This window comes from Moschus berezovskii, chromosome 6, assembly GCF_049115385.1.
Source record: "Moschus berezovskii isolate FMDL1 chromosome 6, NW_MosBer_1.0, whole genome shotgun sequence".
In the NCBI taxonomy this organism is placed as follows: Eukaryota; Metazoa; Chordata; class Mammalia; order Artiodactyla; family Moschidae; genus Moschus; species Moschus berezovskii.
In genome coordinates, this window is record NC_142465.1 from 80,654,297 (window position 1) to 80,675,787 (window position 21,491).

General features: G+C 53.4%; 1 protein-coding gene across 1 annotated transcript; it reads right to left on the minus strand.

The window, feature by feature from the left end:
- Positions 1–5,260: 5,260 nt before the first annotated feature.
- Positions 5,261–19,988, minus strand: MFNG (MFNG O-fucosylpeptide 3-beta-N-acetylglucosaminyltransferase). Its single transcript, XM_055395425.2, has 8 exons — positions 19,506–19,988; positions 14,944–14,992; positions 14,482–14,584; positions 13,887–14,040; positions 10,876–10,961; positions 8,815–8,980; positions 7,009–7,094; positions 5,261–5,347 (listed from the first exon to the last, which is right to left on the minus strand). Exons 1-8 carry the CDS (start codon positions 19,758–19,760, stop codon positions 5,284–5,286), a joined length of 963 nt encoding a protein of 320 aa, XP_055251400.2. The 5' UTR covers positions 19,761–19,988; the 3' UTR covers positions 5,261–5,283.
- Positions 19,989–21,491: the final 1,503 nt, after the last annotated feature.

Here is a 21,491-nt window from a genome sequence, read left to right on the forward strand (position 1 = left end):
TAGACCATTAACTCCTGTCACATACATAGAATGTCCTTGCTCCAGCTGGTCCCAGGAAAGAGAGGAGATGGGGCAGCAGTCTGAGGTTCTGTCCATGGTGCTGAACTCACCTCAAATCCCACCTTATTTGCTAAGCCAGGAACTACTTAGATCCTCTTGGGAACCAGGTGAAAACACAGATTCCTTGGCCCTTTCTTTGGAGATGTGAGTTCCAGGATCTAAGATGGGGCCTTGGAATCTGTTTTCACCAAGCACGTGTGATTCTAATACAGCCAGTTTGGTACTAGCCTGAGGCTGACTCACTTACCTAGTCTTTGGTCTGCATGAAGTGCCTGCTGTGTGTCCAGCACTGTGCCAGATAATATGAGGCACAGAGATGCACTGTGCAGGGTCTCTGCCCAGGGAAGAATTTACACAGTCATTCAGGAAGAGACGTAGGAAGGGAGCAAGGGTGAGAACTCCCTGTGGTTTATGTGGACACAGTGCTAGGTACATACACACTTCACCTTGACCCTGCAAGGTGAGGTAAGCAGTACTGAAGACAGTAGCACTCACAACCGTAGCTAACGCTTTCACTTTCCTTCAGGTCTCCCCAGACTTATCTGCAAGGCAAGACGTGACGCATTTCGTTCAGCCTGCTGTCTTCCTGACTTCAGACGGAAACCTTTCTGATGCCTGCTGCCCCTAGAACTGAGTCCTCTTCTTCTGCCCTATGGTCACATTTCATCATCAATTACACGACAAGCCATGTTTTTAATACTGCTCCAACTGGGATCTGAGCTCCCTTTTGAGAGTAGGGCCTACACCTGACTCCCCTGTGTAATCTCTAACACAGGGATCCCAGACACTCCCACCAGAGGAGTTAAGCAGTAAACTCTTACTAGATGGATGAGTAGGGGGAGTGGTAAGTGATGGCTGTGACTGTCACTGTGACTGCCCAAGGAAACTGCTGCTGGGTTACAAAGCAGCTGGGACCAGTGCTCAGAACCAAAAGAAATCAGGATGGGCCTCAGAGAAACCAGGAAACAGGCAAAATGCAAATCAGGAAAGGACCAGCTTCCAGTCAAGGTCTGCCTCTCCTTTCTCTGGGTGTTTGGGGAGAACAGGAAGTAGAGTCAGGACAGCAGTGTCTGATGAGAACAGATGTTCTCTGGGCCTGAATGTGGGCCATGGAAGAAGGGGGAGGGGAGGGAGAAAGTTAAAAAAGGGAAAGGGGAGGGCCATAGGCAGCAAAATAGAATATCCACAGCCCTCTTATTTATTTAATTTTACTTTTTATGATGGAAAATTCCAAACACACGTCTAAGTAAAGAAAACAGCAAGAATGAACCCCCGTGTGCCCACCATCCTACTCCAACAACTATCCCCACTTTAACATCCTTATCTCATTCCTTGCCCCCAAGCATCTCTTTTAAAGAAAATTATGGACGATATATCATTTCACCCAAATATATTTCAGAATACATCTCTCACATATTAGAATATTTCTGAAAAAGTAACCTCATTATCACAGCTAATAAAATTAACAATTTTCTTAAGACTATCTAATACGAAGTCCATTTTCAAATTTCCTTATTTTTCTCCAAAAATGTCTTCTTCGGATCCATTTATTTGAACCAGGATCTTAACAAGATCCAGGCACTGTATTTTGTTGCTATGACTCTTAAGTCTCTTTTAATGTTAATGTCTAACATTCCTCCCTCCTTCCTTTTTTATGGTATTTTAGTTGTTGAAGAAACCAGGTCTTTGTAGAGTTGTCCCCGTTGTTGATTTGCTCGGTTGCACCCTCACGGTGTCATTTAACATGTTGTAAGTGCCCTCCCCCCATTTCCTGGATACTGATATTTATATCGAGAGGGTTGAAGTGTGGGGTCAATTACTTCGGCAAGCACACTTCCTGGGTGAAGTTGTGTCCCTCCTAGTGCACCGTATCAGGAGCACTTAAGGTCAAAATTTTTCCTTTGCGCATGATACTAAAAAAATGGTCAATGTTACCAACTTGATCTTTCCATTATAAAGCTTCCCCATCATCTTGTCCACAGGGCTTTTAGCATCTTTCATAGAATCTTAAAACTGACAAGCTGGAAGAGCTCTGAGAAGCTCACTCACCCATTTTTCAACTCATCCCACAAATCTTCGTTGAGTGTATGCCAGGCAGCGAGTAGCAGTGAGCAAAACCAACACAATCCCTGGGATTGCAGAGCCAACAGTCAGATGGGGGTGAGCAACAAATCCATGAGCAAGCAGATGCCCCAACAAGAGACGTGCCTGTGAGGTTTAGAGCCACCTGGAGAGCTACCCCAGAGAGAAGTGATGGTGGTCAGGCAGCCACTTTGTGGTGGGTGATCAAGGAAAGCCTCCCTAGGAGAGGATGTTGGGGCTTGACAAGAGCTATCCAGCTGTGCAGAGTTGGGGGACCATTCCAGGGAGAGCTGGGGCAGACACAGAAACCACGAGGAGTGATGAGGAGCAAGGCGGAGGGGGGTCTGAGGGGAGGCCAGCGAGGAGGCTGCTATGGTGACACCCTTTACACCCCCTTTTCCAGCTGAGAACACTGAGCTCGGGGAGAGCTGGGAGACAGTGGTTACTGAGGAACTACTTGCCCCAGGAGCTTTTTGTGCAGCGTCTCAAAACCACACCTGCAGGCTATGTAGAGGTCACTCTATTTCACAGGTGAGGCCAGTGAATGGCGAAGTCAGCTGCCCAAGGGCTGAGAGGCAGAGGAAGATAGGAGGGCCAAGCCAGCCCGAGGAGGCTCTCCCACCCTCCACGGTGTCCCGCACTGATGACCACTGTGGAGTCTCAAACTTTGGCCCTGGCTCCTAAAAGCCCCATGACCTGGACCAAGGGCCTTCTCCCTCTCTGTGCCTCAGTTTCCTAACCTGTAAAATGGGAATAATAGTTGCCTGAGGGGTACAGCAAGGCCAAGACAAGGTGGTTCAACCTTGCCTCCCCACCACGCTCCCAGCCCCTGCCTGTAGGGCTCGCGCAGGTCACCCTAGCACAGCCTACAGGCAGCTTCCCCCTTCCCACACAGACTCACAAGGGTTAATCCCAGGCTCCCTCCTTCTTCCATCCCAGTTCTGATCCTTGCTGACTCTGCTCCCCGCCCTACGTAGCTATTCTGGGACAATGGAGGCAGCAGATGGCCCGAGTCCTGTTCCCTCCACCCGACCCTCAGGATCTGGGAACAACCCGTAAATCTGCTGTTGCTTCTAAAAGCGGGCCAGCCGGCAGCCCTCCATGCATGGGGTGGAGAGGACGGTGGCTGTAGAATACACCATCCCATCCCTACAGGCTCTGAGCCCAGAGGCCGCCCCACTCGGCTCACATTCCACACACCCAGCATTAGGCTAACTCAGAAAGAAAGGAAGCCCCACACCTAACAAGCACAGGGCGGCTCCTCTCGGGGTCAGACTCCTCCTTGGAAAAGAAGGGCTCAAGGCTCCAGTGTTCGGCAGTTCCATTGGCCCAGACAGAGTTGCAGCAGGGACAAGGTCCTTCGAGGGCTGGAGGACATGCTTCAAAGAAGCCCACAGCCCTGGCTGCCTGGATCAAAGCCCCTCTGTCCCTCTGGATCTCTGCTCCCTCCACCCCCTGCCCTGAGCTCCACTGTGACCCCCAATCCCCCAACATCTCTGAGCATGATGCGGGCTGCAAGCAGACACATCCTCTTCCTAGCCCTCCCCACAGACACCACCAGGCCTGAAATTTCACCATGATCACTTTCATTCAGTCATGCAACCTCTTTGGGACATGAAATTTTAAAGGCACTTACCTTTACCTAGCTCCTACCTGGGCTGTCAGAGTGCCCCTTTATCTGATAGCAGAGGCTGAATCCCTCAGCTCCATTCTGCCTTCCCTGATTCTCTAGCCACCTCAACCCAGGCCCTGAAGGCAGATAAAAGGAAGTACTGTCCTCAGTAAACCAGCACCTCTTGACACACATATATTCACTCACATGCGTATCACTCACACAGAGGCGTGACAGAGGCACACACACACACACATCTACACATCCCACATACATCGTTAGGCACAGACAAGCATAGAAGGGTGCATGGGCACACGCTTAGACATCCTAGCACACCATGACACAGCACACACTACCAGCCATCACTGTTCACGGAGCCATTCCTTTCTCCATACCAGACTCTGTGCTATGCCCTCTAAACCCTGCATCATTTCACCTACAGCCCGTGAAGTAAGTACTCCTTTTCTCATCTATAAAATGAGCAAACAAGCCAGAGAGGCCAAGCAGATTCCCCCAGGTCACACAGACAGCAAGAGCAGGGCAAGGCTGTCTAGCTCGGGGACCCAAAATCAGCATCATTGAGCCAGACAGATGAAAGATCCTCCCATCCTGCTCAGGAATGACTTTGACTGCATGTATCAGAAAACTGAGCCAAGCAAGGCTTAAACAAATAAGGGTTTAATCTTCTTACAGAACCAGATGTTGGAAGGGACAGCTGCGGAAATGATTGTCTTGGCATTCCCTTCATGGCAGCAAAGTGGCTGCCCTAGATCCAGACATCACACCCACATTTGCAGTAGGAAGATGGGTTATAGGGCTACAAAACCTTCCCCAGAAGCCTCTCTATTGGCTTTGCTTAATTCGCACTAACAGACAGAGATCTGGCTCTAGCCATAGCGGGGCCATGTAGTAGCTCCTAATAGCAAGGGAAGCTGGGAAAGTGAGCAACAGGAACATCATGATGGGCTGGGACCCATTATGATTCATCGTCTGGATCTGGACATGCTGATGCTCCAAACAACATCAGGTGGGGAGCAGGGGCTGGAGACTGGTCAGCAACAACATTATCTGCCACAGACTCTGGATTCTGCCCTTCTTCCACTTGGGTCCCTTCAGGGCTTGAGGATTCAGCCAAGGAAGCCAGGAGTGAGTGGCCCAGTGCTTGATCCCAGGAGAGGAACTGAGAGACCAGAGCTGGGGGCTCTGCACACCCAGGGGCCCACGTAATTATCTGGAGGGTTAGGATTCCAGAGCCCAAGTAGCTTAAGGACCCTCCATCTCTGGCCCTTACTTGTGCCCCCAATCCTGGACTGTGCAACATGCCTCCCAGGGGCTTGAGATGTATTCAGCACCAGTCGTCATCCAATCCTGATCCTGAGCTTGTTCATTTCTCAGAGGCCCTGCCAAGGACTGTGACCCCCACCCCAACACACACACAGAAGACCTGCCACGGGCCCTCAAGGCTGCCTGGGAGGCTAAGGACAACCAGAGAGCCTCAGCCCAGTCTTTGACCAGAGGTTCAGGGTTCATCAGGCCACCAGCTGCGGGCACCAGGGAGTATCCGGGTAGAGGAGACAATGGAGGGAGTGAAACCTGTGGAGAGACAGAAATGGACAAGACAGTCACCCCCACGGGCTCGCGGGGGAGCACATCACAGAGACAGTTTGGAGCAGGGTTTTTCCACCTTGGCACGTTATGAATATTAGGAGCCAGATATAATTCTGTTGTGGGGACTGTCCTGGGCATTGCAGATGCTTAGCACCAGCCCTGTACTTTTCTTGCCAGATGCCATCACCATCCTCTGAAATTTTTAAAAAAATATTTATTTATCTAATTTATTTATTTGGCTGTGCTGGATCTCAGCTGTGGCACTCAGGACCTTCTATCTTCATTGCAACAAGCAGGATCTTTAGTAGCAGCATGTGAGATCTAGATCCCTGACCAGGGATCAAACCCTGGCCCCCTGCACTGAGAGTGTGGAGTCTTAGCCACTGGATCCACAGGGAAGTCCCCGCTGAGTCTTAACAATCAAAAATGTCCCCACACACTACCAAGTGTCCTTTGGCAGGGGTGCAAAATGATCCCTGGTTGAGAACCACTGATGGGTAAAGACTTCAAAAGCCAGAGAAACCAGGAACAGCTGAGGCCATAGCCTCTGAGTGACCTGAGTCCCTATCAAGCAGGAACCTATGGATTGTAGAATCTTTAGGCTTTGAGAGAATTTAACACCAAGTTTTAAATCTCTTGGCATACAGCCATAGCTTGCACACCTCTACTGACAAGAAGCTCTCTCCATTAGAAAGCAGCTCTTTTCCTTTTGAAACTTGGTTTTCTTTTCCCTCCTGTATTGAGCCAGGTTCTGTCTCCTTGTAACGTCCAACTTGTTCAACACAGTCCTGGGCCCGGCGGCCTCGGGATAGTGGTGAGCCCTCTGCCTCCAAACAGACGGCTCTGCAGGATTTCAGGGGCAGGAGTGCGGCTCCCTCATGGGTTACGCACTTCAGGTAGGTCCAGATTCTGGACAGAGCCTAGAAGGCCCAGGGGATGGGGGAGGATGCCACCTCCCCAAATGAATCTGATGCCACTTTCCTCTTTTCTCACATGTTCCAGTCACACTGGCTTCTTCTACTTCCTTGAGTAGGTCTTACTCCCCTGCCACAATATGTCACAGGCCAGGCTCTAAACGGCTCCACAGCAATCGGGGCTGGGAGTGGGATGAGGGGGCTGAGCTGAGCAGCCCTAATCTCCCCAGGGTGTGTTTGGGGGGAGAATTGGAGGTGCCTAGGTGGCATTTTAGCCCTCATACCAACCCTTTGTTCATGGAAAAGTATCATCCAAGAAATGAAGAGCCTGAGAAAAAACTGTTTTAATTTCCCTGGGTATGGAGTTTCTCCAATGAGTGCCTGGAGTTTCTCAATGAGAGCTTCTACTTTGCTCAGTGAACACAGTTCAGTCTTCTAGAGGTTCCTGAAGAATCCCAGAGGATCAGGCCTGGGAGATCCCCTTCAGATCCTTGATGCCCAGTCTCCTTGTGCTACAAATGGGGCAACTAAGGTACAGAGAGGGCAAGGCAGGCACCTGCCCGAGATCACACAGTAAGCCAATGACAGAGCAGGGACTGAAATCTACTCCCAGCTCTGTGCTATCAGCTACTAGCCTCTCTCACTTCCCTCCCTCCTGGTTCCCTTGTCTTTCTATCCCTGGCCTCATGCCCCAGTCCTCCCATCCTACAGTTTTTCAGCCCACAGACCCACCTGGAGGGATCCTCCTCAGGGGAGAAAGGGCCATGGAGCTTAATGACGTTGAGTTTCCCCTCAAAGACGCCATAGCTAAGGGTGACCTGTGCAGAGAGAAGCAGAGAAGGCAATGAAGCAAGGTGGGGCAGCGGGGAGAAGCGTCTCACCAGGGGCCCCACAAGGGGGCAGCATTTTGGTAGAAACAGAGAAGGTGCCTAAGACATTTTGAGTGGCACAGAAAGCCTGTCTCTGCACCTGAAATTCCACCATCAGTAATGGGTGTTTCACTGGGGGGCCCATCCCCTCCCATTCTCCCACAATCCCACTGGTGCCCCCAACAGTCCCATTTACTAAAGAGGCTGGAATGATCTCTTCACCTACAGATTGGGAAACTGAGGCTCAAGAGGGGAAGGTGCCTTTCCAGGAAGTTGTGAACCTGGATGGAGGTTTCCTGAGACCTACTCTAGGGCCTCAGCAATCCCTCAGGTCATTCCACAAGCAATGAGGCTGTGGATTATGACTCCAGTCAAAAGGCAGTCAAGCATAGTGATTAAAGACTGTGGATTTGGGGGCCACCCACCAGGGTTCCAGTCCCTCTCTGTCCTGAACTAGCCACAGTTAGTTCCACTCTCTGGGCCTCAGTTTCTCCATCTGTATAATGGGAATAATGTTAAGATCCATCCCCTATGAATGTTATGAGAAACCAGAGAGTTAAAAAAGATAAGGCCCCCAGTGTGGTATCTGGCACAGCAGGGGCTCAAACCGCAAACTTTAGAGAATACCCTGGTTTTGGCTGTCCAAAATCTGCCCCTCTTTCCTGGCTGTGGTCCTAATGGGACCAACCTGCACCCCAGTTGCAGGTCTGGTCAAACACTAGCTCTAGGCTCTGGTAGGAAACAGGTCATGTGACCCAAGTGAGCCATGTGACCAATGAGCACCAGCCCTGCAGTCTGACAGAAAGAGGAGCTCTCTTCTCACTGGTGGGGTGGGGCTGCCATCTTGCCAGCACAATTAGCGAGCCTGCCTGAGAATGAGGCCAGCATAGAGGAGAACACAAGAGAAAGGGAATGGGATCTGTGCACCCAGATCTCACCAGATCTAGCAAGTCATCCACACCCTCACCTTCTCAGGAACATGGACCCATAAATGTCCTTTTCTGTTTAATTAGTCTATTGCCTGTCACTTGCAGCTAAAAGGGCTCTGACTCATACCATGAGACAGAACCTCCCTGGGGGCCTTCCCAGCCAGGACCCCCTATGGGACTGGACACCCATGAGTTGGAGGGCAGTATCTGCAAGGCAGAGCCAGCTGGACCTCAGCAGAGTCACTACCTCCCAGGTGATGGGAGGGGCACCACCCCTCCCCCAGCCTGACATTACACATGGGTCATCACTATTGAAGCCCTGGTCTTTCCCAGTAACACCTGTGTGGGAAGGAAAAGCAGTAAGCAGTGGCCAGGTAAGCTCTGATGAAGGAGGAGGCCGTTGAAAAGTGCAGGACTGGCCCCTTCAGAGGGTGTAGTGAGGATGGGAGGTTGAAGAGAGGTGAGAAGGAAGGATGCAGCGTTCAGGGACCTGAGTGGTCTGAATCTCAAGATGAGCTTCCTCTCATCTGTGCAGGTCCCTCCAGCTGGCATTTGGGAACCAGATCAAAGAACATTAGCACCACAAATGCCAACCCTTAAGGGTCAGAGGTGGAGAGCACTGAGTTACTGCATGTCCTTAAGGGGGTCCTTTGCCATGCTGGGACTCAGTTTCCCCATTAAAGGAGAGAGCCCCCATACACACACCTCCCCCGTTGCCACCTGCCCCATGGATGGCTCACCTGCTCCGGGAGCTGGGCAGCCTCCAGCAGCTGCAGGGTCTCCAGGTGGGAGTGGAAGAGAGGGCAGGACTGCAGGTGGCCGCCCAGCTTGCACTCAACGATGTAGCCCACGGTGCAGTCATCAGGCAGCCGGATGAGGGCAGATGTGTCCATGAAGTGGGAGCCACTGAAGGACAGAGCCATGCTGCGGCCACTGGCCTAAGGTCCTTGATACCTAGAGCCCTTCCTGTCTCCCAGAAGACCCTCCCTCCACCACAACCAGCTGGAAGAGAAGAGTACATACAGCTCTAGCATCTGCCTTCTGCATACTGTGTAGCCTCGTGCAAGTTATAAGCCTTAGAAAGCCTCAGTTTTCTCTTCTGTAAAACGGGCATGATAATGGCCAGAGCTGTTGTGAGGATTAAGTGGCGAAATGGTGAGATGAAGCCTTTGATAAATGTATCCTTTCCTTTTCTCTCTTTCTTTTCATTTATTCATCCACTCATTCATTCATTTTTGAGTTTGAGGATCTACCTGGTGCCAGCCACTGATGACACAGAAGCTGAGGACACAGAGATGGGAAAGAAATGCTTCCTGCCCTCAACAGCAGCCTCCCTGCTGGAAGGAGCAGACAGATGAGCAGGTCATTTCAGAGGAGGACTGGTGCTAAGTCAGAGGAAAGCACGAGGCCTGGGGACACAGGGAGGGCAAAGCAGATTCCCAGGGGAGGTGGCAGTCTCTTGTTTTGCTCTTTATTTAATCATGCCAGTAGCAGATTCTAAACAGAGTCTTACAGGATAATCTGCAGTCAGCCAGGTGCCAAGCGGGGGAGGAGCAGTGTTCCTGGCAAGGGCATCACCTGACTGTGCACCCCACGAACGCCCTAGAGACCAGGCTGGGCAGCTTGCTCCGCTGCACAAGATGCCTGAGAGAGGGGTCGAGTGGGTAGAGAAACCCATCCTTTATCACCTTCCCCAGGCCATGCCTGGGGACCACACTGCTCAGAAGGGGTACTTTTTTCTAATTCACACAAATGTACCATAGAGGGGGACAGAAGCCCAGATGGGGTATCCGGGTCACAGGGAGACCCCTGGTCATGTGTATACACCTGCTATCAATAGACCTTGGGACAGCATTCCTGCTCCCAGTCAGGACACAAACTACCTCCGGAGGGCACCCCCATCCAGGGCAGGGCAGGGCAGGTTGCTGCAGAGGCAAATCACGAAGGCCCTAGAGCCAAACCCAGCAGCTGAGAGACCTTGGGCCTGGGTGACCTTGAACCAATCACTTACTTAACCTCTCAGCAACTTAGTTTTCTCAACCAAGTGGAAATAAGGCCAAAGCCCTTTCCTCCCTGGGGGCTGTGATAATCTTAGCAAAGTACAGGCCTGGCTCAGAGTCAGCCCTCAGTTCAATGTGGTGACACTGATGTGGCTGTTAATAACAGTAACAGCCTGCCCAGCAGACTTCAAGAGACCTTTGTCATGTCCTCTCTAGAATACCAGTACTCCTACCCAGTACTGAGGGCTTCCACTACTCTCACAATCCCCCTCAGTCTGGCACCACTCTTCGAGGACCATTCCAGCTCAAATGCCACCTCTTCCAGGAAGCCTTCCCTCCTCTCCCCAGGTAGAAGGCCCTATTCCCTCCTCTGAGTGTTCCTCCACTTGGCCTTCACCTCCCTTGTGACAGTGATTGGTCAGAAGAAGGCTGAAAACAGAACCTAATATTGACTGGGCTCCTACCAGGTGCCAGCGCAGGCACTTTCTCATTTAACCCTTACAATGACCACTGGCCACTGTATTATCAGGTCCATTTTACAGATGAGGCACTGAGGCTCCTAGAGATTACACAGCTTGCCTGTGTGTAGCAGAGTGCACTAGGCAGTGTACTCCCAAGGGTAAGGCAACAGGTGGCTTGCTCACCACTAACTGTGTAACTCTGATGCAGCGGGAATGAGAGGCAGTGTCTCCTGAGCTCGCTCTCAAGCCCCTCTGCTACAAACACTCCACCCACACACCAGCCTATTCCTCCTCTCTACACACCTCTACCTCCCCCACCTGCCTGTAGGTCTCTGCTTACCTGGCCCAGGGGGCCATCTTCAAAGCCAGTTTGCGGTTGATGCAGAAGCCAGCACCCCCGGTGGCAAACCAGAACTGTACCAGCCTCTGTGGGGGAAGATGGGGAAAGTCAAAGTGTAGGGTGAGCCTAGGGGTGGGGGCAACAGCCAGGCCTCCCCTTACTCACAACCAACATGGCTCAAAAGCTTTATGTTTCACATCTCACTAGAGTCTTGCTATGAGGCTTCTCAGATTTCACTAGTGGTAAAGAATCCGCCTGCCAATGCAGGACACATACAGATTCAATTCCTGGGATGGGAAAATGCCCTAGAAGGACATGGAAAACCACTCCAGTATTCTTGCCTGGAGAATCCCATGAACCAAGGAGACTGGCGGGCTAAAGTCCACAGGGTCACAAAGAGTCGGACATGACTGAAGCGATTTAGCACGCATGCAGAGTCTTGTTATAACCTGAAATTATGCCCATGGAGGAAAATGAGAAGGGCAGGCAAACATTCAAGGGCTTGGACTGGGATCCAGCACATACCAAACACCAGTGTGTTTAACGATCAGCTTGTAAAGCCCTTGACATCAGAACCAATACCACCCTCTTAGGGTGCAAACCGTTTTCTGCCCTTGCCTAGCATCACCATGGCCCAAGATCTCCTCTACCTCCTCTGTGAGGACCTGTGAATTCACCCATGAATTTCTTCAAAGCCTTTGAGAAACACTGTACCTTTTCAATTGTACCATCTCTTAGTCAAAGTGCCCTAAGGTTACCTTCTCCCAAGTCCACAGTTGGTGCTTCATTGATGTATGTTGCATTGGGTTGGGTTATCTCCCCTGATTCAGCAGTGAGAAGAGCACTGGACAGGAAGTTGGAAAGTCTGACACTGGGCTCTCCCCTCCACTGTACAGCTGTATAACCTTGAAAGAGTTCCTACCCTTCTCTGGACCTCAGATATGTTACCTGTGAGCACAACATTGGCTCCAGTTCTGAAATCCAATGGTTCTCCAGGCTCAGAGGTGTCCTCCTCCTCCAAGATCTCTATGAACTTACTTCTGGAAACTCTGCCCTCTTAGAGAGAAGTCAGGCCTCAACTAGGCAGAATGAATGGGTTCTTTGGGACCTAACACACAGGAGGCGCCCAATAAATGCTTGTTTAATGAATTAATGAGAGCAGGGCTTCCACTCCCAGAGAACCACAGTAAGATCAGCAGTGACCATGTGAGCGCCTAGCCCCAAGCACTGACCATGTCAAGCCCTGTGCTACAGATCAGGTGACCGAGGTACACAGAACTGAGGTCACCTGCCAAGGTCTCAGAGCTGGGACTGATCCCAAGCCAAACCTCCTGCCCCCTGTGCCATCCTACCCTGGGGGGACACCCACAGTCTGAACTGGCCAGGACACTCTGGAGCAGTCCTGGGATCCTGCTGGTGGGGTGTCTGACAAGGAGGGCACTGGTGCACATTGTGGGCTTGAGGAATGGGTGTGCCCAGCAGGGTCCTGTGCCCAGCACAGGAAAAACACTGCTCAGAGGAGAGGCTGGGCTGAGTCAGGAGCTCGTGCTCAGCCGCCAAGTCATGTCTGACTCTTCAGAATCCCATGGAGCTGAATCGGGTACTGGTGGAAAACACTCACTAGTATCTACCATGTGCCAGATCCCATTCCAAGTCCTTGAATGTTTGTGTGTGTGCTTAGTTGCTCAGTCATGTCTGACTCTTTGCAACCCCATGAACTGTAGCCCGCCAAGGTCCTCTGTCCATGGGACTCTCCAGGCAAGATACTGGAGTAGGTTGCCATTTCCTTCTCCAGAAGATCCTGGCCCTTGAATAGGTGACCTCTTTTAATTCTTCTTTTGCTCACAACCGCTCTATGAGGTAGCGACTGTTTTCACTGATTCTACAGATGAGGAAACTGAGGCACAGAAAGGTGAGGTGACTTCAGTCAAGGTCACAAAGCCAGGAGGGAGTGGGGCTAGGGAACGAGCTCTGGGAGTCAGGTTTCAGAGCAAAGCTCTCAAATCTTTAGGTCAGGGAGAGGTGGTATGGGAACCTGGGGGACCCCTTGGCTCACCTGGCATCAGCTTGCTCATGCACACCACCCCTCAGGGCCCAGGAGGATTTAATTAGGGCTCAGAGGCTGATGAGCTGCAGATAATTAAGGTTTTGTGTTTCCTGCCTTTGGTTTCCCTCAAGAAGCAGATGGTGACCCTGAGAGGGAGAAAGCCCCATAGTGGGCCCAGCTCCCGCTCCAGACATTGCCTCTAGAGAAGGGGACCCATGGCTTTCCTGTTCATAGGGGCCAAGGGTGCCCTAGGGGCCTGGGTCATCCCGACAGCGGAATCCAGGTGGGTTCCGGAGACGGGGAAAAACATGCAATATCCGTATACTAAAAAATTCTTATTTCTCCAAAAGTCAAACTTAATGAATATCCTGGGCTTTTGTTTATTTGCTTCCTAAATCTGGCAACCTAAATCTGTCCATTCAGGTCTGGAGCTGAAGCAGGTACTGGGGACCCTCTCGTGCCAGGTGCCAATACCTCTGTGGGTGATTAGTGAAATCTGAAGAGAGGAAAGCTGTCTAGGGGAAAGGAGGGTTCAGGGGCTCCCGGCAGTCGCAATTCGCCACCTGGCCCAACAGATTCACCATTTTAACAATCCGTCCAACTACATGGTGATACCAGGTGGCTAGAAGCCTGATTGTGGAGCCTGGAGACCTCAGCTCACCCCACCATGCTCACGGTATGACCAGGGCAAGCCACTGCTCCTCAGAAACTGAGGCCCTACTCAGTGCCAGTCTTTGCTTTCCTTGCATTATCTCAATCTCCTCTCTCTCCTCTCTCAGTCTCAATAAAGGAGGAGACAAGATCGGAGGAGAAGCCACCAGCCCAGATACACAGTGATGCAGCCAATTCTGAAACCCAGAAAATCCACCCGCCCCCTGCAGGGCCCCGCCCCTGACCCCGCCCCGCGAAGGGCCCCGCCCGCAGCCCACAGGCCAGTTCACAAACGAGGCAGCGAGGGACCCACTGTGCGGTTGTGAGGTTGCGGCTCCGAAGCGTGAATTGGCCGATTCAGGCTAGGCCGGCCTACGTAGACGTCGCGGGTCTGGGGGAAAGTTTTCAGCAACTTCAGCAGCGCCCTCGGGTTCAGATAGTTGTCGTCATCCACATGGCAGAACCATCTGTGGGGATGGAATGGGAGACCTTGAACTTGGAAGGGGTTCCCAAGAGCTGCCTGTCAGCCAGACTCCCCCTGCACCCTCATAGTCAATCAACAAACAGATATGGGCTGGAGTGTGGTTAACACTTAAGGCCTAGCCCTGTGCCAGGCAGCATCTCCTGTAAGCTCATGAGGAAGTTGTGCCCATTTCTCAGGTGGGAACCAAGACTCAGTAAGGTTAAGACACTTGCCCTAGGTCACATAGCCAGAATGGCAGGATTTGAATCCAGATGGTCTGACCTGAGACAGATCCCAGAAGGCCCTACATGTGATTCAGTTCACAGGATCCAGAACTTTACTTTTTTGACAAGACATCCCGTTTAGATATGGGATGTCTTGAGTGGCCTGAGGCAAAGGTCATGCCTGCCCCCTAAGACCAAAGTGAAGACCATGGTAGACTCACCTCAGCCCACTGGCCAAGAAGGCATCAAATTCAGCGGCCATCTTGCAGGACAGGGCAGGGTGGCTGTGCTCCGCAGAGCAGTTGGTGACCACAAGGTGAGACCCTGGAGAAGTAAGGACAAGTCGGCCCAGCTCCTCCCCACAGCCCTGCACAGTGAGAAGCAGAGCAAGGCAGGGCCTCAAAGAGCCTGGAGCAGTCCACCCACTCCCATTTTACACAGGGGAAGCTGACGTCAGGGAGGGCTGACCTGCCCAGAATCCTGAAACTAATGGACAGTACACTAAGCTGGAACCCAGGTGCTCACGGCCTTACCGTTTCCAGGGGAGACTCCTGCTCCCCTCCTGGGCAAAGGGGGAATCCCAGTGTAGCAAGGGTAGACAGTCGTGTTTCCTGGAGACCCCCAGCAGCCACCCCAGCTTTCCCTGACAACAACTGAGGGGTCCCCATCCCACCCAGAGTTACCCAGTCTCTCCTGGAGGCTTTCATCCGGGCTGTCAGTGAAGATGAACGTCTAGGAATGAGAAAAGAGTCAGGGCAAGGGTCAGCCAAGGAGAGTCCCGGGTCAGCCCACAGCCAAGTCCAGGTGGATACACACACAGCAGACCTCTGTCCTCCTTCAGTGATGGAAATACATTCCTGTCACAGTCACACACTCCTTTAGGACAACAGGACTTTCTCAGCTAGCTAACCTCCTCCCCCATACAACACACACAACCCAGCTTTGGTAGACACACAACTTTGGGTTGTACATCAGCCCATCAGTCTCACATTCAGCCCCCTTACAGACCAACACCCACCAGACCAGAGTCACATGCCCTTGGTAGAATCACACCTTCTTCAGCCACACACACATCACAGTCCCACTTGGCCACTCCACAATCACATATACACGTGTGTGTCAGTAGACAGATGCACACGCTGGGACACCGAACCACTTAGGGAGACAGTCACAACTTTCATAGTCACCCAAACTCCCGGTGCAAGTGTTAGGGCCCTCACATACCTCCCAGACTGAAGAGGCGCCCCACCCACAGCTTACACACGTCTGGTCCCTCATGACTTCACTGATCCTCCAGACAGGCGTTGTGATTTGCAGATGGCAAAATGAAGGCTAAGTGATGAAGCGAGGCTGTGTGGTTGTCAAGAGGTAAGGACCTCTCCCCACTCTCAGCTCTCAGCGCAGCCAGACTTCCCCCCAGGAGCCCCACCCAGCAGGCACTCAGAGCCAGCCTGAGGACACTGAGCGCCCGAGCACCCCCAGACCTGGGCTCCTCTCACTCTACCCGATCTTACTGGGACCCAACATCTGGGGGTCACCATGCCTCCTCTCTCTCACACCCACATCCGGTCTGTCGGCAAATTCTATCCACCCAACTTTCAAACTAAAGAACCAAAGTGCCTATTGAAAGTGAAAGAGGAGAGTGAAAAAGTTGGTTTAAAACTCAACATTCAGAAAACTAAGATCATGGCACCTGGTCCTATCACTTCATGGCAAATAGATGGGGAAACAGTGGAAACACTGACAGACTTTATTATGGGTAGCTCCAAAATCACTGCAGATGGTGACTGCAGCCATGAAATTAAAAGATGCTTGCTCCTTGGAAGAAAAGTTATAACCAACCTAGATAGCATTTTAAAAAGCAGAGACATTACTTTGCCAACAAAGGTCTGTCTAGTCAAACCTATGATTTTTCCAGTAGCCATGTATGGATGTGAGAGTTGGGCCATAAAGAAAGCCAAGTACCGAAGAATTTTTGCTTTTGAACTGTGGTGTTGGAGAAGACTCTTGAGAGTCCCTTGAACATCAAGGAGATCCAACCAGTCCATCCTAAAGGAAATCAGTCCTGAATATTCATTGGAAGGACTGAAGCTGAAGCTGAAACTCCAATACTTTGGCCACCTGATACAAAGAACTAACTCATTGGAAAAGACCCTGATGGTGGGAAAGATTGAAGGCAGGAGGAGAAGGGGAAGACAGAGGATGAGATGGTTGGATGGCATCACCGACTCAATGGATATGAGCTTGGGTAAATTCTGGGAGTTGATGATGGACAGGGAGGCCTGGCATGCTGCAGTCCATGGGGCCGCAAATAGTCGGACACAACTGAGTGACTGAACTGAACTGACTGAACTGTCAAGCTGCTTGGGGTACACCCTCTCCCTGGGGCACAGCCTCCATGGTCAGCCCATGGTCCGTCCCCTCCTCGTCACCTCCTGCCTGCTTTGCTGCAGTCACCTTTTCCCTGTTCTCTCTGCTCCGTCCTGCTCCACTCCAGGCTGTTTTCAACACAGCCCCCGGGGGGAGGCTTTAAAGTAAGTCAGACTTTACTTGCCCTGCTGTCCAGCAAACTTGTGCCACCAAAGTCACCAGATAGTAGAACTCTCTCCAGTCTGGAGTGTGGGCCAAATGGGCCACGGGATGCCTGGGAATGAATTAGTGAGGAGAAGGGGACCGCAGCACGGTCTGGGGGCCGAGCAGGGCTCATGAGGCTGGTGTTTCAGTCCCCAGGAATTCTGAGGTTGGCACAGAGCAGTGGGCAGAGTTTTCTCTGAGCAGAGGGTTGTGTTTGATTGTTTCAAGGAGGGATCCTGACAATGGTTAAAACCTTGCAGGAAAACAAAAGGAGAGACAGCCTGCTGGGGTCAGGGGAGGGGGTGCCGGGGGCCATCTGCTGCAGAGGACGGAGATGTGGGGCTCTCTCCTTGCTCCCCCCACCCCTGCCCTGAGGAATGTGAGGAGGAGAAAGGCTCCTCTGCATCTCAAAACATGCTCCCCCAAGCCCGCCCCCTGTGGCTGGGACAAAGGCCACACACGAGCCCCAGCCCGGGCCACAAAGGCCCACCTGCCACCCGGCTGCCCTTAACCAGCTGGAGCGGGTGCCCAGCCCTGGAGTTAACCAGCTCGGGCCTGCTCCTGATGGCAGAGCTGAGAGAGGCTCTAATACCCTCCTGCCCTGTGCGGCTGGGGAAACCGAGGGTTGAAAGGGGACGGCCTTGGCCGAGGTCACAGGGAGAGATGAGCCAAAGGGTGGAAATGAAGGGGCCCAGATGTAGTGATGAGAGTGGGCCTCCCTGTCTCCTCTCTTCTTCCTCAGTTTGAGTGTCTTGCCTTTTTTTCCAGATCTTCCTTAAAGGACAAGATTTCTAGAGTCTGCCCCTTGTGCTAGGGACAGGGGAGGAGGAAGTGGGAATGTCCAGGTGAGTGAATACATCTCCTACCTCTGCTTACAAATGGAAATGTTTAAGTTTCCCCCTCTGAAAATGGGAATATCAATACCTACCACTTGGGTTACTGTAAGGGTTCAGCAGAGAGATGCACTGATACGCTGTCCCTTAGATGCCGAGCAGCTGGCAGGTAGTCCCCCTGGCAGCCTGGTTCGCACCTGAGATTGAGCTTAGAGCACAGAGAGGGTGTCTGTATGCCTCTCTCCTCTGCCAGCCTAGTCCTGCCAGGCCCGAACACCCAGGTTAAAAGCCCAAGTGACCAGGCAGCCCTGTGGTCCCTCTCAGCAGAGAAGGAGGGACCCTGGCCTAGAGGTGGGCCCACTGAGCTCTGCCCTCTTGGGCGTTTGGGGTGATGCTGGCAAGCACTTCCTCCTCTCTGGCCTCAGTATCCTCATCCAGAGTAAGGGCACCATCGTAGCAATCAAGACGAAACAGGAAAGAGCCTCCGACCACGTGAGGCCATGCTCCCGGGTACACACAGACACAGCACCATAAACAGGAAGGTCTGCAGGGAGGGCCAGGCTTGGTGGCTTCCGCAAGCGGAACTAGAATCTCCCCAAGATGAGAAGCTGCGCAGCGTCCCAGGGAAGAGTCTGGGGGTTGTTGGGGGTTCCAGCAAGGAAAGGGTTAGCCCAGGGTGCCGGGATATCAGGACCAGGAAATCAGGGTAAAGGTGCCCCCTCCCCAGTGGGCCCTGGCCTCTTCCAGGCATCACCTCCCCCATCCTTGGTCTCCAGGAGCCTCCAACCACCACCCCCCACAAAGGCTCGTCACTTCCTCCCCCTGAGCCAGCCGCCAAAGTAGGGACAGTGTGTGTATGTGTGTGTGTGTGCATGCGCGCACATGCACGCACACAAATCTGCCCTTCTACCCCCCTAGAAATGACTCCCAACATCCCCAAATCACTGACTGCCTGAGGAGGGCACTGGGTATGGGGCTGGAAGAGCCAGAGGGGACTCAGAGCTGCCTCCCCAGAAAGCCACACCCCTGTCACACACACACCTCTTGTCATGGCACGTCTGACACTGACACTGGCTCCATGCGTGTGAGCATACACACATGAGAACACACATACATATCCCCACCATACACGCCAGGCAGGCCTCTCGCTCATCACTGCTTTCACCACAGCACACACCCACTTCGTCCATCCCTCAGAAACTGCCCCACAGGAAACGGAGCACAGGAGGTGAGATGCCATTGCCCTGGGGCACACCCTTGGCAGCAGAGGATGGGGGCAGGGGCTGTCAGGAATTCTGGAAGGATGCCCCCCACCCCTCTTCCTAAACAGGCCCCACCCAGACCATCCCATCCTCAGAGGCTCAGCCCTTGTGCTCCACCCTCAGCCAGGGCAAAGGACAGCACCCAGGGCCTGGCCTGGGGCAGCCTGGCCAGGGCTCTTGTCAAAAGTCAGGACCTCGCAGAGGCCTCTGTCCAGCCGCGCGGCATCCACCATTGCCCCCATGGCCAGGGTGGGCAGGCACGAAGCCTGCTCCAGAACAACCAGGGAATGAACGGACCCCCAGAAGGGACGTAGGAGCCCAGGGTAGCCTGGCCCCCAAAAGACCAAGCAGTGGACCTGAGGAGTGCCTGGCTTCCGGGCTAGTGCGGGACTCACAGCCGCAGGAGACCCCCATCCAGGGAGGAAGGAGGAGCGGGAACACAGTCCAGGCAGGGCAGGTGGGAGAGCATCTTCTCCCGTGGGGCCGCCAGAGAACCCCCAGGTCGGTGGTAGAAAGGCCTCTGTGAGCCCCCAGACCAGGGGCCACTCCTGGGACCCGCAGTCGCCCGCTTGTCACCTGTTCCCTGGTCCTGGAGACCCACGTGTTGAGCAGCAGCTCCAGGCGGGAGTGGTGGAAGGCCTGGGTCGTCTTGACTGCGATGAAGACATCGTGGAGCTGCAGCTCGGAGGGCCGAGGGCTTGGCGGGCTCAGCTCGGGGGTGTCGGGCACACGCTGCGGGGACGGGCTTGAGCGGTACCGTACGGAGAGGAGCCCCATGCACAGAAGGGTGAGGAGGACTCCGGCCAGGCCCCGGAGGAGCCGGCACTGCATTGGCCCTAGGGCCCCAGACGGCTCAGCTCCCAAATCCCAACCAGACGGGGAGGGGAGGCTGGTCAGGCGGGAGCCCCGGCAAAGGCAAAGGGCTGGCAGGCATGGCGGGCGGGCCGGGACGGGAGAGGTGGGAGTCGGAGCTCCGGACCCGCAGGCCGAGCCACCGCAGCCCCGCCGCCGCCAGCCCTCCACCTGCTTGCTCCCCGGCCCTCCCGCCCCGCGGCTCTGGGGCGCCTGGCCCCGCCCCTGCTTCCAGCGCAGCCCAGGGGCGGGGCCGGCCCAGGGGAGCCCAGAGGTGGCTGGAAAAGGCACTCGCAGAAGGCACAGCCCCGGCTCTGCCAGCTGCTGCGGTGGGGGTGGGGGCAACAACAACCCCTCCGTGCCAGATGGAAGGGAGGGGTCCTCCAGCCTTCCCACTCCCCAGAGACCGTGGGCTCAGCTCATGCAACACCCAATATCTTCGGTGGCCAGCCTCCCAGGTTTGGCTTCACACAGTTCCTCCTCCTGGGTGCACCCCTCCCTCCGCTAGCCCTGGCCATCCTCACCCACGTTTCCTCTACCAGGCTGAATTTTATTTGCCTTTTAAGGGCTTCCCCAATGGCTCGGTGGGTAAAGAATCCGCCTGCAATGCAGGAGACGCAGGAGATGCAGGTTTGATTCCTGGGTCAGGAAGATCTCCTGGAGGAGGAAACGACAACCCACTCCAGTATTCTTGCCTGGAAAATCCCATGGCAGGGGAACCTGGCGGGCTACAGTCCATGGGATCACGAAGAGTCGGACACAGCTGAGCAACTAAGCACATAGCCAATTAACAAGATCTTATAGATTCAGGTGGACAGCAAAGGGACTCAGCCATACATATACACGTGTACCCGTTCTCCCCCAAACCCCCCTCCCATCTAGGCTGCCACATAACAGAGTTCCCCGTGCTTTACGGTAGGGCTTTATCCATTGAAGGCTTAGGCTCAAGTGACCCTTCTTCAGGAAGTCTCCCAGGCTCTGGGGTCCCCACAGTGGTTAGCCCAGTTTCTTCGGTCTTTACAACAGTGCTGGAATTATTTCCAGCTCATAGCTGAGCATACAAAGCTCAGAATGATCCAAGCTGATCCAGCAGCTCAGCCACAGAGCCAGTGAACCCAGGTCTCCGGCCCTTGTCTGGCACACAGAAGGCCCCTGAGGGTCCCTGTGCTGCTGTGACCCACCGTAGTCCATCTGGCTCGGCAGTCATTACTGCTTCCTCTCTCCCAGCCAGCCCAGTGGACAGAGGGTTTTCTGCAGCTACCAACTTTTTTTTTAATTAATTTATTATTTTTGACTGTGCTGGGTGTTCATTGTGGCGCCCAGGCTTCCTCTAGTTGCAGTGAGCAGGGTTTCTCTTCTTTCGGCTAGTGGGCTCTAGAGCGCAGGCTCTGTAGTTGCTCCTTGGCATGTGAGATCTTCCTAGGTCAGGGATCGAGTCCGTGTCCTCTGCGTTGCAAGGTGAATTCTTAACCACTGGACCACCAAATAAATCCCTCCATCTTGTTTGGTACAAGGTCACTCATGTCTTGTCCTCCCTCTGCTAGAAACCCTGATGGCTTCACAAACGCCAAGGATCAACACCAACCTACAGACCCTATAAGGGTGGCCTGTTACCTCCAGTCCCAGCTCCTACTCTTCTCCTCTTGCTTCCTCACTCCAGACCCAGTGGGCTTCGGACCAGTTCAGGGACACATCCACCTCAGGACCTTT

What these genes read in the sequence shown, in the direction of transcription:
- MFNG (XM_055395425.2), bottom strand. Translation starts at nt 19,760, where the DNA reads ATGCAGTGCCGGCTCCTCCGGGGCCTGGCCGGAGTCCTCCTCACCCTT. An exon ending in TTCTTGGCCAGTGGGCTGAG is followed by an intron (nt 14,041 to 14,481) that starts GTGAGTCTACCA and finishes CCATCCCCACAG; the next exon opens with ATGGTTCTGCCATGTGGATG. An exon ending in CCTGAGGAGGATCCCTCCAG is followed by an intron (nt 5,348 to 7,008) that starts GTGGGTCTGTGG and finishes GTCTCTCCACAG; the next exon opens with GTTTCACTCCCTCCATTGTC.